Source organism: Quercus lobata, chromosome 4 (genome assembly GCF_001633185.2).
Source record: "Quercus lobata isolate SW786 chromosome 4, ValleyOak3.0 Primary Assembly, whole genome shotgun sequence".
Taxonomy (NCBI): domain Eukaryota; kingdom Viridiplantae; phylum Streptophyta; class Magnoliopsida; order Fagales; family Fagaceae; genus Quercus; species Quercus lobata.
In genome coordinates, this window is record NC_044907.1 from 50,510,022 (window position 1) to 50,522,522 (window position 12,501).

The following is a 12,501-nucleotide window of genomic DNA, read 5'->3' on the forward strand; positions in this document are numbered from 1 at the left end:
TGTGTACAACATTGTATACATTTTTAGTCTATAATGTAAGGTTTACATTGATAGTACAGTGTAAACTTATAATTACTCTTGTAAAAATTAAGAAAGGAATGAAAAAAAAAATTGAGAGATAAGAAACTCTCAATTTCAATATGTCTTTATGGAAATGGACAAAAAAAGAAGAAGTGGATTTTTAGTTAATAGTCAACATATACACCATTTGGACATGTTGGTATCTCCCTAAGCACATACTTGGGTAAAAAGGGGAGGGCATAGATTCAAGTTGTAGAAGCAACAATTTTTTTTTTAGTAAACAGTAATACTTATTAGAACATACACGAAAATAATAATATTAGTGTTTTAAACCGGGTTTATAATAAGTTGCAGAAGCAACATAAATGTGTGTATGTCTAACAATTTCAAAATAATAATAATAAAACCACTGCCATAATGGTGTTAAACTAATTTTAACATCAATGTTGCATTTGATAGCTTTTAAAAACTTATGAGGCCAACTGACCCCTCTTAGTGTTTTCATTTTTAACGGGAACATTCATAGTTTAAATCCTCTTCCCATGGTAGGTATTGAATTATTCACACACACGCACACAAAATAGTGTTTAATATGATACTTTCAAAAACTAAAAAGTTATTTTGAACTACCCTCAAACGATAGGGATTAAATTGAAAATTGCCTATTTATTTATTATTAAAATGTGCTGGTAGGCATCAGTTTCTTAATAATAATTACAGCTTCTTTTTTATTAAAAAAAAAAAATCTCAGTCAAAAAAATAAATAAAAATAATTTTTTAAAAACCAAATATAAATAAATAGGGTAGATTACAAAGTACACACTCTTAAATTTGAGGTTACTTAAATTTTACATTTTGAAAATAGAAAATTTTGATTTTATTATCTAAAGTTTGATTCGATCAGTAAAAACATATTCTTAGTTAATTTTGGCCGTTAGATGACACTTTGGCATGCTGACCTGTCTTTTTTTTCTTTCTCTTTTTCCTTTTATTTTTTGGTTGCCAAATCAGATATACAAAATGAAGCTCGTTTCACTTAAGAGGGAGAGAAATGTTGGCAGCTTCAAAATGGCGCCATTTTGCCTAATAAGAAGAAACACAAAATACAATCAAACTCAACCACAGCAAACAAACCCGAAACCCCAGATTTTCTCTTCTACTCATCGTGAACCCAAAACCCAGCAGCGGCTTATCGTGAACGTGAAACCATCAGCTCGACCAGATCAGATCCAAGGCGGTGGTGTCGCCGACGGTGACTTCTCTTTTTGAGAATTGGGGTTTATAACCTCCTCAACTGCATTCATGTAATGTTTACAATCTGGGTTTTGGGTTTGTTTGCCGTGGTTGACTTTGGAAATTATGACGTGAAACGGTGTCGTAAGTTTGTTGTATTGCGCCGTGTGTTTTTTCTTGAGCGAAACGGCGCCGTTTTGACATAGTTATTTGGCAAAAATAAGTAAACACGTCAGCCTGCCAGAGTGTCATTTAACCGCCAAAACTAACCGGGATGTTTTTGCTAATGAAACCAAATTTTCGAGAAATTATAAGGTTTTTATGGTAAACATGTGATGTGATCTATCGTTCCACTAAAAATTTTTTACTATTAAAAATTGTTGGGTCAGATTTTTTTAGACAGAAATTGATTATTGAGTAATTTTATAGAAATAAGAGCCTTTTAGTAAAATAGAGAACAAATGAATTGATGTACCGGTGAGGACGGAATAATTTCTCCAAATTTTCATAGAGTAAAATCAAAATTCTTAAACTTTACCGTGTAAAACCCAAGTTTAACTAAATAAATAAATTGGGCTGGTATGCCTTAAAATAAACAAAAATTATTAAAGAGTGAGAGAGGAAGAGCAGTGCCTAACTGCTGAGAAGTCCTGTAGAATTTTCGACTCTCTTCACTTGTAGCCTGCACGCTTGTTCCTTTTAACGTTTCTTCTTTATTCAATCCATGAAGGTATGAAGTATCCTCTCTCTCTCTCACCAAAAGTTCTTTGTCATTACATTTCTTTGTTTCCCTCATAAAACTTTGTCTCTCTTATTATCCTGCACTCGAAGATGCTAGCAAGTTGTTTGATGAAATGCCCAAGAAACATAATTTACATCTTGTCTTGTCATACTATTTTTTTTTTTTTAGGTAGCCTGTTATAGATGCACTTCTGGACCTACTTTTTTTTCGTTCTCTGTTGTCAAATTCATAGCTTTAAAGCAATGCCTGTCTTTGATGGGAAATGTTTTTGTTAATGTTTCTTCAGATGGAAGATTTGTTGAAGAACAAAATGTTTGCAACCCATGCCATCGCTGCGGCATCTTCGGTTACATTAGGCACTGCTCTCACTTACCCTCTTGACACTATCAAAGTCCTTGTCCAGGTTCTCTGTCTTTTCCTCCATGTTCATTTCATAGAAGTTTTATAATGTTTCGTTCTTAAGTTCTGCTTCAAGCCAAGTCCTCATCTCTCTATTTCATGAACAGGTTGGTTCGGGTCCCGGTAAACAATTGACTCCTGCTCAGGTTTTAGATAGAGTTCGATCTTTATCTGGAAATTCAGGTGACTCTTTTATTTTTTGTATTAACTCTCTTTTTAATGGGATATGGTGTTGTACATATCAGGATGCTCTTTATGAATTGTTTGAAAATTTTGGTTTCATTATTATTTTTGGTGTTTGTAATATGACTTCTGGTATAGAATTTTTAAATTGGGGTCTTTTGAAATTTGAAGGAGCATAAAATGAAAGTCGCTTATTAAAACTAAAAAGAAAAACTCTTTTTGCCTTTTTCTGATGAGAAATTTATTTTCCCTCCTGATAAATTTGCATGCATGCATGTGTGGTGGAGAGGGAGAGAGAGATCCATTTTCAATCGGTTGACAGGTGCATCTTGAAAATTATTGTTGGATTTTGTGGAGGATGTGCATTGTGCTGTTCTAGCCTTTTTGGTTTCAAACCACAATGTGAGAATTTGATGAACAAGTAAAGCTCAACATGTGATTCTATGAACCATGCTAAAAAATGATGTATTGTTTTCTCTTTGTAGTATTGCACTAAGGACAGGTTCTGTAGTTTTTGAATTTGATTAGATTTTCATGGCGGAGGATTAATCCCATCAATGCTGTAATAGTTTTGATGAGAATAGAGATGCAACAAGAAACTAGGGGAACACTTGAATGAGACATTATGAAAGTGCAAGAGCAGTACAATACTTATAATTATGAAGTTTGTCAGAATAATAGTTAACTGATTAAATTCATCTTATTTTATAAGCTTAAGTTTTTGGGACTATTGATAGTTTATTATGGTATCAGAGCAAGGACTCCTCAGTTAAAAATTTCATGTGTTACTTGGACCCCACTTATTAAGGGAGAGCATTAGAATAATGTTTAAGTGATTAAAGTTGCCTTTTCTTATATTCTTAAACTTTTGGGGCTAGTGGTAGTTTATCAAGGATTGCTGTTTTAAAATATACTTTCCCTTCTCCTTACTCCTTTCTCTTCGTGCATTCTTTTTCTATTATTAAAATTAAGTTATGTATTCTTTCCACTTTTCTTTATAACTCTTATATACTGAGTGAAGTTTTGCTTGTCGTGAACATTATAGGTTTGTACAGTGGTTTTGGGTGGTTGGCTTCGGGGAGAATTTTAGGTTTGGGGGCGCGCTTTGGGATCTATGAAATATTGACGGCTTTTTATAAAGGTACCACTTGAGTTTTCTTTATGTATATGGTGTATTTAAATTTGTCTTATATGTGAACGTTGGTTGATCAATTAGTGCCTACTTAGTGTTTATCATATGCATGTGGCATGTCTTTTTAAAGAAAGTAGAGTGTAAGTTGGAAATAAGCATGAAAACCATATCATTGCACTATTCTATTTCTAGAAGCAGCTATTGTCTTTTTAAATAAAGTAGAGTGTAAGTTAGAAAAATCATCATTATTGTGTTAATTGACTTTTCAAACAAATAAGTCTATTTTGGGACATCCCAAAGTGGTGGGAGTATTTTGTTTAAAATTATATTACCTAAAAAAAAAAAATTGAAATTTCATTATTTATACTAATTCTTTTAATGATCTACCATAATCTTATAAGTTAAGGAAAAAAAAAAAATCAGTCTTACATAATAGGTAGTCGTCATGTAATTTTACATATGAATTTCAATTAACCAGTGTAGAGCATGAGCACGAGTTGTATGCTACAAGGTGGGTAGCTTGCCCATGACTTATTTGGGCATGCCACTTGGAGCCCATTATAAGGATTCATTGATATGGAACCCTATTATAGAAAAGATGGAGAGGCGGCTTTTTGGTTGGAAACACCTATATCTATCAAAAGGTGGCAGGCTTACTTTATTAGAGAGTACTCTCTCTAGTCGTCCCACCTATTTTTTATCCCTGTTTACTATCTCCCAAGCAGTGCCAGCTAGATTAGAAAAGATTCAGAGGAATTTCCTTTGGGGAGCCTCTAAGGATGTTTTTAAATATCCTTTGGTTGCTTGGGAGAAGGTTTGTTTGCCATTGGAGGAAGGTGTTGTGGGGATCCGGATGGTTGTTTTGTTTAACCAAGTTTTGCTTGGTAAGTGGTTATGGCATGATCCTTAGTGCGGGATTACTTCTTTAAAGGAGCTTTTTCCTGATCTGTTTGCTCGTTCTTTGTCTAAAAAAGCTTGGATTTCTGATCTCATTGTATCTACTTTAGAAGGGGGAAGTAGGAGCTAGAATTTTCAATTCCGTCGAGCTCCTCAGGACTGGGAGCAAGAAACTTTTTTTTCTTTCATTGAGTTTCTTTATTCTTTTATGCCAAGGGGTGAGGAGGATGATAATTTGACTTGGAAGTTGACTAAGACGGGGTTGTTTGATGTGCGCTCTTACTATAAGTTGTTATCTGGTCCTCTCATTGAGATTTTTCCTTGGGAGTGTATTTGGTGTGCAAAGGTACCTAAAAGTGTCTTTCTTTTTATAGACAGCAACTAGGGATGGGATACTCACCATTGATAATCTAGTTAAGAGAGGTCCGTCCTTGGTTAATAGGTGTTGTTTATGTTATTGTGATGGGGAATCTGTGGATCATCTTCTATTCCACTGCAAGTTTTCTCATGCATTATGGAGTGCAATTTTCGAGGTATTCGGGATTCAATGGGTAATGACAAAGACAGTTTGCTCTCTCCTCTTTGCTTGGAGAAACTGGTTTGGAAAGGACCTATCAACCATATGGAAAATGGTCCCCGGCATGTTTAATGTGGTTGGAAGGAGTGTAATACACGCATCTTTGAAGACAATGAGAGACCTTTAGATCTCTTAAAGGCTGTTCTCCTCATTACTTTGTTTCAGTGGGCGCGTGTTTGGGGGTTTACGAATTGTATTTCCAATTCTGAATTCTTACTCTCTATTAGGTTAAAATTTTGAACTTGTTCTATCTTTTCTTGTTCGAAATGTTCATCATTGTGAACATGATGTTTAGCAATTTCGAATAAAAGTTTTATTGCCTATCAAAAAAGAAGAAGTACCTAATGAGTTTTGAACCTAAAACTTCACCCTACACCCATTTTTAAGGGAGAAAGAAGTGTTATTTGAATCAATGCTCATTGGCTAGAAAAACTTATAGCCATTAAGTTCGCATAAAAGAAATTTGGTTAAAGGAATTATTAGATTTGATATGTTTGAGAAATCTAGATCATGTTATGATAAAATTCTTGATGGATGGATTTTAACATGTCCTCTTTGGGATGTTAATGGGATCTAGCTCAATTATCACCTCTTCACCCCTTAAGAAAAGTCTAGAGAGTATTCTAGTGGATTTGAGAAGCACCTAGTGCATGTTTATTTCTGATGAAATGAAAAATTTGTTGCTGATAATAATTTAGAAGAATATGGATCAAGGTAAAAGAAAGCAAGAGAAGGCAAACATTACTTATTATGAGGCTATTCTAGGTACAATGACTAGTTAGTGTTAAGGATCCTATAAGGGTTTCATTCTTTGTTTGGATAGCAGCCTGGAGGAAGATTCTTACTTGCGATAATCTTTTCAACTGAGGTTTCTCTTTAGCTGGTTGGTGTTGAAAATACTGGTGTAGTGGGGAGGCGATAGATCATTTGTTGATCCATTGTGATGTTGCATATGTCTTATGGAGCCTAGTCTTGAGAGCTTTAGGGATTCAATGGGTGTTAATTGACGAGTAGTTGATCTCTTTTTTGGGAGGAGGAATTGGTTCAAGAAGCACTCATCAGATTTTAGAACTTTGTCTTGTTATGTTTGATGTGACTATTGTAGAATGAATGAAATAGTCACATTTTTTAAGACACAAAAAGATTAAGGATCAGTTGTGAACAGTACTTCTCTAATACCCATAAACAATACTTTAAATAAAAAAATTGTTGCATCAAGAAAATAGGCTTCTGGGCATCACACCTATATTTTTTAAGAAGCTCACCTTGGATTAGGATTGCTTCACATAAACATCAAATTACATAATAAAACGCAAAATAAGACTCAATGGATGATTACAGAATACCAAAGTGCTCCACAAATAAACCAATTTAAAATAAATCATCTCCTTGTTGTCAGCATTATCAAGCTTCTATACTGAGTGACGCAGTATGAAGATATGACCTGATCCATCAGCAAGACCCTAGGCATACCTCTGGTTAAGATTGGCGACTAGCAGATTCAGTTCTTAAGCAAGTTCACCCTGCTTCTTCCTAAAAATCTATAATCAGCTACCTGAACCCAATAGGCATCACCACCTGGAGTTAACTTGGAATCACCCCCAAGCTTATGGAGAATATTCCAATACAACTTTATTTATCAAATTCAACATGTCCCCTAATGTCTTTCTGGAGCCTTTAAGTAGAGCTTCTAAGTTTACAACAAACAAATAAGAAACAATATAATAAAAAAAGGAGTTTCGGATTAGGGTGGCTAGTGTACAAAAGGAGTTTCGGATCCTTATGGTGTTAGCCTTTGGAGAACCATAAGACAAGGCTGGTCAGCTTTTTCTAAATCCATTCAATTCGAGGTTGGTGCTAGTAATAGAATTAAATTTTGGCATCATGTGTGGTGTGGGGGTTGTACTCTTCAGGAGGCCTTTCCGGAACTATATAGCATTAGTTGTAATAAGGATGCTTTTATTGTGGATGTTATGTGTTTTCCTAATTAGAGGCTTCACTGGGATCTTCAATTTTCTAGGGCTGTACAAGATATGGAATTGGAACATTTAACTACTTTTTTGGATCTAATTTATTCTATGCCTCTTAATGGTGAGGGACATGACAAACTTTGTTGGAAATTGGCAAGGAATAAGGGTTTTAAAGTGCATGAGTACTACTTCTTCCTTTCCTCGACTCTTGACACTCTTTTCCCTTGGAAACTTGTGTGGCATTCAATAATCCCTCCTAGGGTTGCTTTCTTCTCATGAACTGTCACCTTAGGTAAGATTTTGACTCTTGAGAACTTATGGTATAAGGGTGTTGAAGTTGTAGATTGGTGCTATACATGTAAAAAGAGTGGAGAATCAGTGAATCATCTTCTTCTTCATTGCTTCTAAGTTCTTGTCTATGGTGTAGGCTTTGTTTGTTCTTCTATGGGTTATGCCACAAAGTGTTACTGATTTATAAGTTGGCAAGGTCCTTTCGGCAGACATCAAAGCATAGATTTGTGGAGGGCTGTACCACATTGTGTCTTATGGTGCATTTGGCAAGAACGGAACTCAAAATGTTTTATGGGATAGGTTTAAACTTCCTTCACTTGATATTGGGATAAGTTTGTTTGGGGAACCTTTTTCCTCCAATAAACTGATTCCATGTCACACTCTTCAAAATCCTTGAAGTTTCAATATGTGTTCAATTCTGTACCATAGGCTCCATTACCTGCTTACTTATAAATCTTTCATATAGGGTCAGCAAAAGCCTCCCAATCATCAGTTTGATCTTCTTGTAAAAGTGGCACTAAATTAATTGTGTCTGGGTTTGAGTCCATAATCTTTTGTAAATGGTGTATCCTGTATGGTTCTATTTTATTTTTGGTTTAAGAGAAAATCTTAAATCAAACACAACCTTGAAAGAGAACAACCTGTTAAAGTCCTTAAAAATTATCCTCATCAAATCTCACAGTAAATCATGAACCAAATTGTATTCTCCCCTATTTTAGTTAAATAATCTGTTGCTTTAAAATTGTCCTTCTATATATGCACAATATTATCTTCTAATTATGAATAGTTCTCCAAATTTGGGGCATGCATGTCGATTTTATAAATTATATATTGCTAAAATAATTTTTGCTAACTCTGACAAAAAGTTTTTTTCTTTGCAGATGGTCGAGAAGACAATTTTGTCTATGTCTCTGAGGCCCTTATGGCAGGCATTGTAGCTGGTGCTGCAGAATCACTCATAAGCTCTCCATTTGAACTTTTTAAACTTCGTGAACAGGTTAAATCTGCTTCTCGCATTCCAACCTCAACCTCTGTTACAGAAAAGGGAACTGGTTCACCTTTGATTGCAAGATTACTACATGGATTCTCTCCCGACAAGAGGGCACTGAACCAATCTGTAAGCCTTTTGTCCACCCTAGCAACCAAACATCCCAATATGATGGGTGCTTTACAGGAGTACCCATGGATGATTACTGGGTCTGGGAGGCCACCATCTGTCTGTGATGTTAGTAGGCCATTGGATGTCATCTCTTTGGAAGGATGGAGTGCATTATGGAGAGGTATTCGGTCAGGAGTTGTTCGAGATTCCGTTTTCAGTGGCATATTCTTTTCTAGCTGGCAATTTCTTCACCGAGCAATGCTTGACTGGAAAGCAGTTGGAATGGATCCTTTGCCCAGGTTTAAAATTCATCCCTCAGTAATCTGTGTCTTGAGATTTAATTCCAGGGCACTCCCTTTTATGTGTTCACTTCTGGCTCTTTCTTATGAGAGCTACTCATCTTTGGTATCTTGTCATTGCTTTTAACATTTGATTGGTGAACAAATAGTTTGATTTAACAGAAAAAAAGAAAATGGAACTGATGCTGAACAGTCCACTTAGCTGAGCATCTTTTAACCCCTTGTATGATGTAGAGATTGAATTCCAATTACGTCACCATGTTAAAGTTAGTCTCCAAGTATCTGTTCTTGTCTGGACTTGCTGTAAATGGATCACGTGCAGACATGGATCACGACCTGTCTGCACGTGCACATTTTATAGATTAGTTTTTATACTATATGAAAATATTTTTCATTAAGTATATATACTGTAAGGATTTGAGAAACATATTTTTTGAACTCTCCAATTAATGTATTATTGTAAAACAATTTGTGATCTGAATTGAAGCATTACATGCCATCTTCTGTCCTTGTCTGGTTGGAAGCTGGTGGCATGTTTCGCTTAACTGGATACACATTTCTCCTGCATGCAACTGATGTTAGCTTTATTGAAGCCTAAAAGTTGGGCAATTAATGTGTGTGTGTGTGTGTGTGTGTGTGTAGATTTAGGCAAATAATTAAAAATGCCTTTTGTTTTCTTTAAATATGTATCTTATGCTAGCTTGCTGATGTGTTATGTGTTAGTCTCAATTTTATTCTTTTGATCTTTTATTTGTTAATGTTATCTGTTTCTCGTTTGTTATACTTGGTCTGTTACATTTAGATTTTTATTTCCCTTGCTTATTCATTCTTGCTTCCCTTATTAGGTTTTCTTAGGGTGTCTGCCCTGATTTATAAAGTACAAAGAATTTTTACTACCCATCATAAAAGATTCCAACATTAATTCATGGGTTGTAAACTGTAACTTGAGAATGTACATGTGCTGTTTATGCTTGTATTCGTGGTAATCTGTTTGAAACATTTCTTTTACTGTGGAATCTTAGCATGGACATGAGGTGCATGTGTCTATGCATCGTTAGAGACTTATGATTAACTCTTGAATTTAAATTTTGGGTTGTGGTTTTCCAAAATTTATTGATTTAGCATGATTACCAGGCCAACTCATTTATATTTGGTCATATTGGTTCCTTTTGGGTTGTCAAGGTGATCCTTGATGTTCTCATCTGACCATTTGACCAGCATCCGAGTAATTTGCTAGTTGGTGACAACTTGAGCAAACCACCACTTAAGACTTTATTTTGAATCTATTGCACCATTGGGTTAAAGTAACTTCTCAATTTTCTTCCCTGATAAGATTTCAGGAATCATCTCATTATTTACATAAGATGTCTAACCCTCATTTAGTAGCATCCATATCTAAAAATTTTGTCAAGTCATGTTTCCTTTTTTCCTGAAGTGAAATTGCTCTCACTTAGGTCAGATGAAGAAATTGGGCCACTGTCTCCTTTAGCTGTTAGTCTTGCAGCTGGGTTTTCTGGTTCTGTAGCTGCTGCAGCTTCTCATTGTTTTGACACTGCAAAAACCCGAACACAATGCATTGTGCTGCCCAAGGTACGTTACTTATTATTGAAACAGTTTCTATACTTCCTTGATTATACTACAAACATCCTGATTATATTTACCTACCACTTGATACTGAGAAAATGGCGTCTGTTTCATTTGTTGCCATGTGACTTCATTTCCTCTATCGTATACCACGTAATACTGATATTCATATGCAATATGATGCTCAATGTGTGCTTTTTGTGCTGAGAAATTAGTTTAATCAGAAATGTCATCTATCCTCATCCTTGTGTGTGTATGTGTTTGTTTGTGCTTGCACAGGGGGACCAAACCCTTATGGGCCCAACAAAATCAATCAATCCTAGTGTGGGTGGATTAGATAACAGAAAGATGGGCTCTTAAGAAAAAATTTGAAATTTCAATTTTATTCTCATGATAAACCCTTTAAATTTTGGCATAATGGTATATCTTTATTTTCTTGATAATTTTTTCTCTCTCTTCGGACCAAAAGAAAAATCATTTTCTTTTCTTTTTTCCCTCTTTCCAAGCAACATAAGGGAGAGTACTCCCATCACTTTGCCATCTTTCACCTTCTCTCCTCTCTCCATCCTCATCAGTCATCCCTCGTTCTTTCCACCCTCTCTTACCAAATATAGAAGAAATGTATTCTAGTCCATAAACAATAACAAAGATTGTTTTGATCCAGCTGATGTTACTATCATTGTTTTGGATATATAGATTTCAAATTGCATCGAAGCCTAGGTTATGGCAGTTTGGAGGATTGTGTTTTGTTGACCATGACTGTACGTATTTTCAGGTTGCACCAATAATATCTTTCTTTAAGACGTGCATTTTCCCTTGTTTTTGAAGTTAAATGAGAGCATATAACTAGCTATTATTCGTACTTATAAAAAAAAATATATAACTAGCTATTGTTATGAGTAATAATATGATTACGGGTTTTCTGGTTCTAGTATGTCTCTATGGAAAGGAACCTTCTTGGATGGAGAAGACCTGGGAATAGGTTCGAGAGAGTTACAGGGATTCATCCTTCAGATAGGAATCTCTTGTTCCGTGGAATTTGGTTGCGGATGGCTCGCTGTGGATTTGCATCATTCGTGATTGTGGGGAGTTATTTCTTGACTGTTGATCACCTTGTTTGAATGGTTAATGCTATGGCATAGAACTGGTAACCATCTTGTTTCACAGGTAAGATTGATTTGCAAAATGCTTTCGGGAGAGAAAGGAAGATTTGATTTGGCAATTATACATTTTGTGAGCATATCAAAACCATTTGGCCATTTGTATATCCAATGATTCCAATCACCCATTTTCCTTTCTTTTTAACGAGGAAGCAGACACCTTGTGCTATGTTTACTAGATGCATTAAATTTTTTAACTCAGTTACGCTATACGAATTTTCCTTGCACCTCTTGAAGAAAATGTGTTCCACCGTTGTTGCTCATTTGAACTTGAAAGAACTGGCCCGGTGATCATTTTGGAAGATAATTGAGTTAAATACCTACAGTATGACCTCATATCTATTTCAAAGAAAGATAATCTTGTGGAAGAGCAGGGGACTTGATATTTGGTATTGTAGGTACAAATGTATGTGTAGTCCTGTATTTTATTAGGTGGATAAGTGACTTCTATCTAGAATTAACTCTATTTGTAATTTGTTGTGCGTATGACGTATTCACCTGCTTGGACTTTTACTATGGAAAGCTGAAGGGAGGGCTTTACATTAATCAAAGCTGAAGGGAGGGCTCTGCGTTAATCTTTTCGACATATCTGTAATTGCAATTTTGTGCCAGACAAATATGTAAAGATATGACACCTTTGCAATTTTGCGATTATCTTTCAAATAAAAATTTCTGCAAGAAATAAGAAATGATAAGGTGAATGTACAATATGTCAAAATCTTTTTTTTTTTTTATGCAAAAGATCTTCATGGAGCATTCTGTTTTCCCGTAAACAAGGAAAGATAAGCTCCCACTAGACTTGTCAAGAGCCTTATTGCTCAACAAGCTCAATGGAAACCTCTTTGTAGGGGTTCAAATGGGTCGGGTCGAGTTGGATTAGAAAGTTTTTTCAACCCAACATGACCTTATTGGGT

At 35.3% G+C, this 12,501-nt stretch overlaps 1 protein-coding gene across 2 annotated transcripts; it reads left to right on the forward strand.

The window, feature by feature from the left end:
* The first annotated feature begins 1,845 nt into the window (after positions 1 to 1,845).
* On the forward strand, positions 1,846 to 12,288 carry LOC115987968. 2 transcript variants are annotated; one of them, XM_031111584.1, is made up of 8 exons: positions 1,846 to 1,984; positions 2,283 to 2,399; positions 2,503 to 2,578; positions 3,624 to 3,719; positions 8,327 to 8,843; positions 10,298 to 10,433; positions 11,360 to 11,594; positions 12,111 to 12,288. In XM_031111584.1, exons 1-7 carry the CDS (start codon positions 1,979 to 1,981, stop codon positions 11,546 to 11,548), a joined length of 1,137 nt encoding a protein of 378 aa, XP_030967444.1. In that variant the 5' UTR covers positions 1,846 to 1,978; the 3' UTR covers positions 11,549 to 11,594; positions 12,111 to 12,288. The 2 variants fall into 2 exon arrangements, with proteins under 2 accessions (XP_030967444.1, XP_030967443.1); XM_031111583.1 differs by having other exon boundaries at positions 11,360 to 12,288.
* Positions 12,289 to 12,501: the final 213 nt, after the last annotated feature.

Excerpts from the sequence above, each read along its gene's own strand:
- LOC115987968 (XM_031111583.1), top strand. Across the intron at positions 2,400-2,502 it reads CTATCAAAGTCCTTGTCCAG|GTTGGTTCGGGTCCCGGTAA; the intron begins GTTCTCTGTCTT and ends TTTCATGAACAG. Across the intron at positions 10,434-11,359 it reads AATGCATTGTGCTGCCCAAG|TATGTCTCTATGGAAAGGAA; the intron begins GTACGTTACTTA and ends TTCTGGTTCTAG.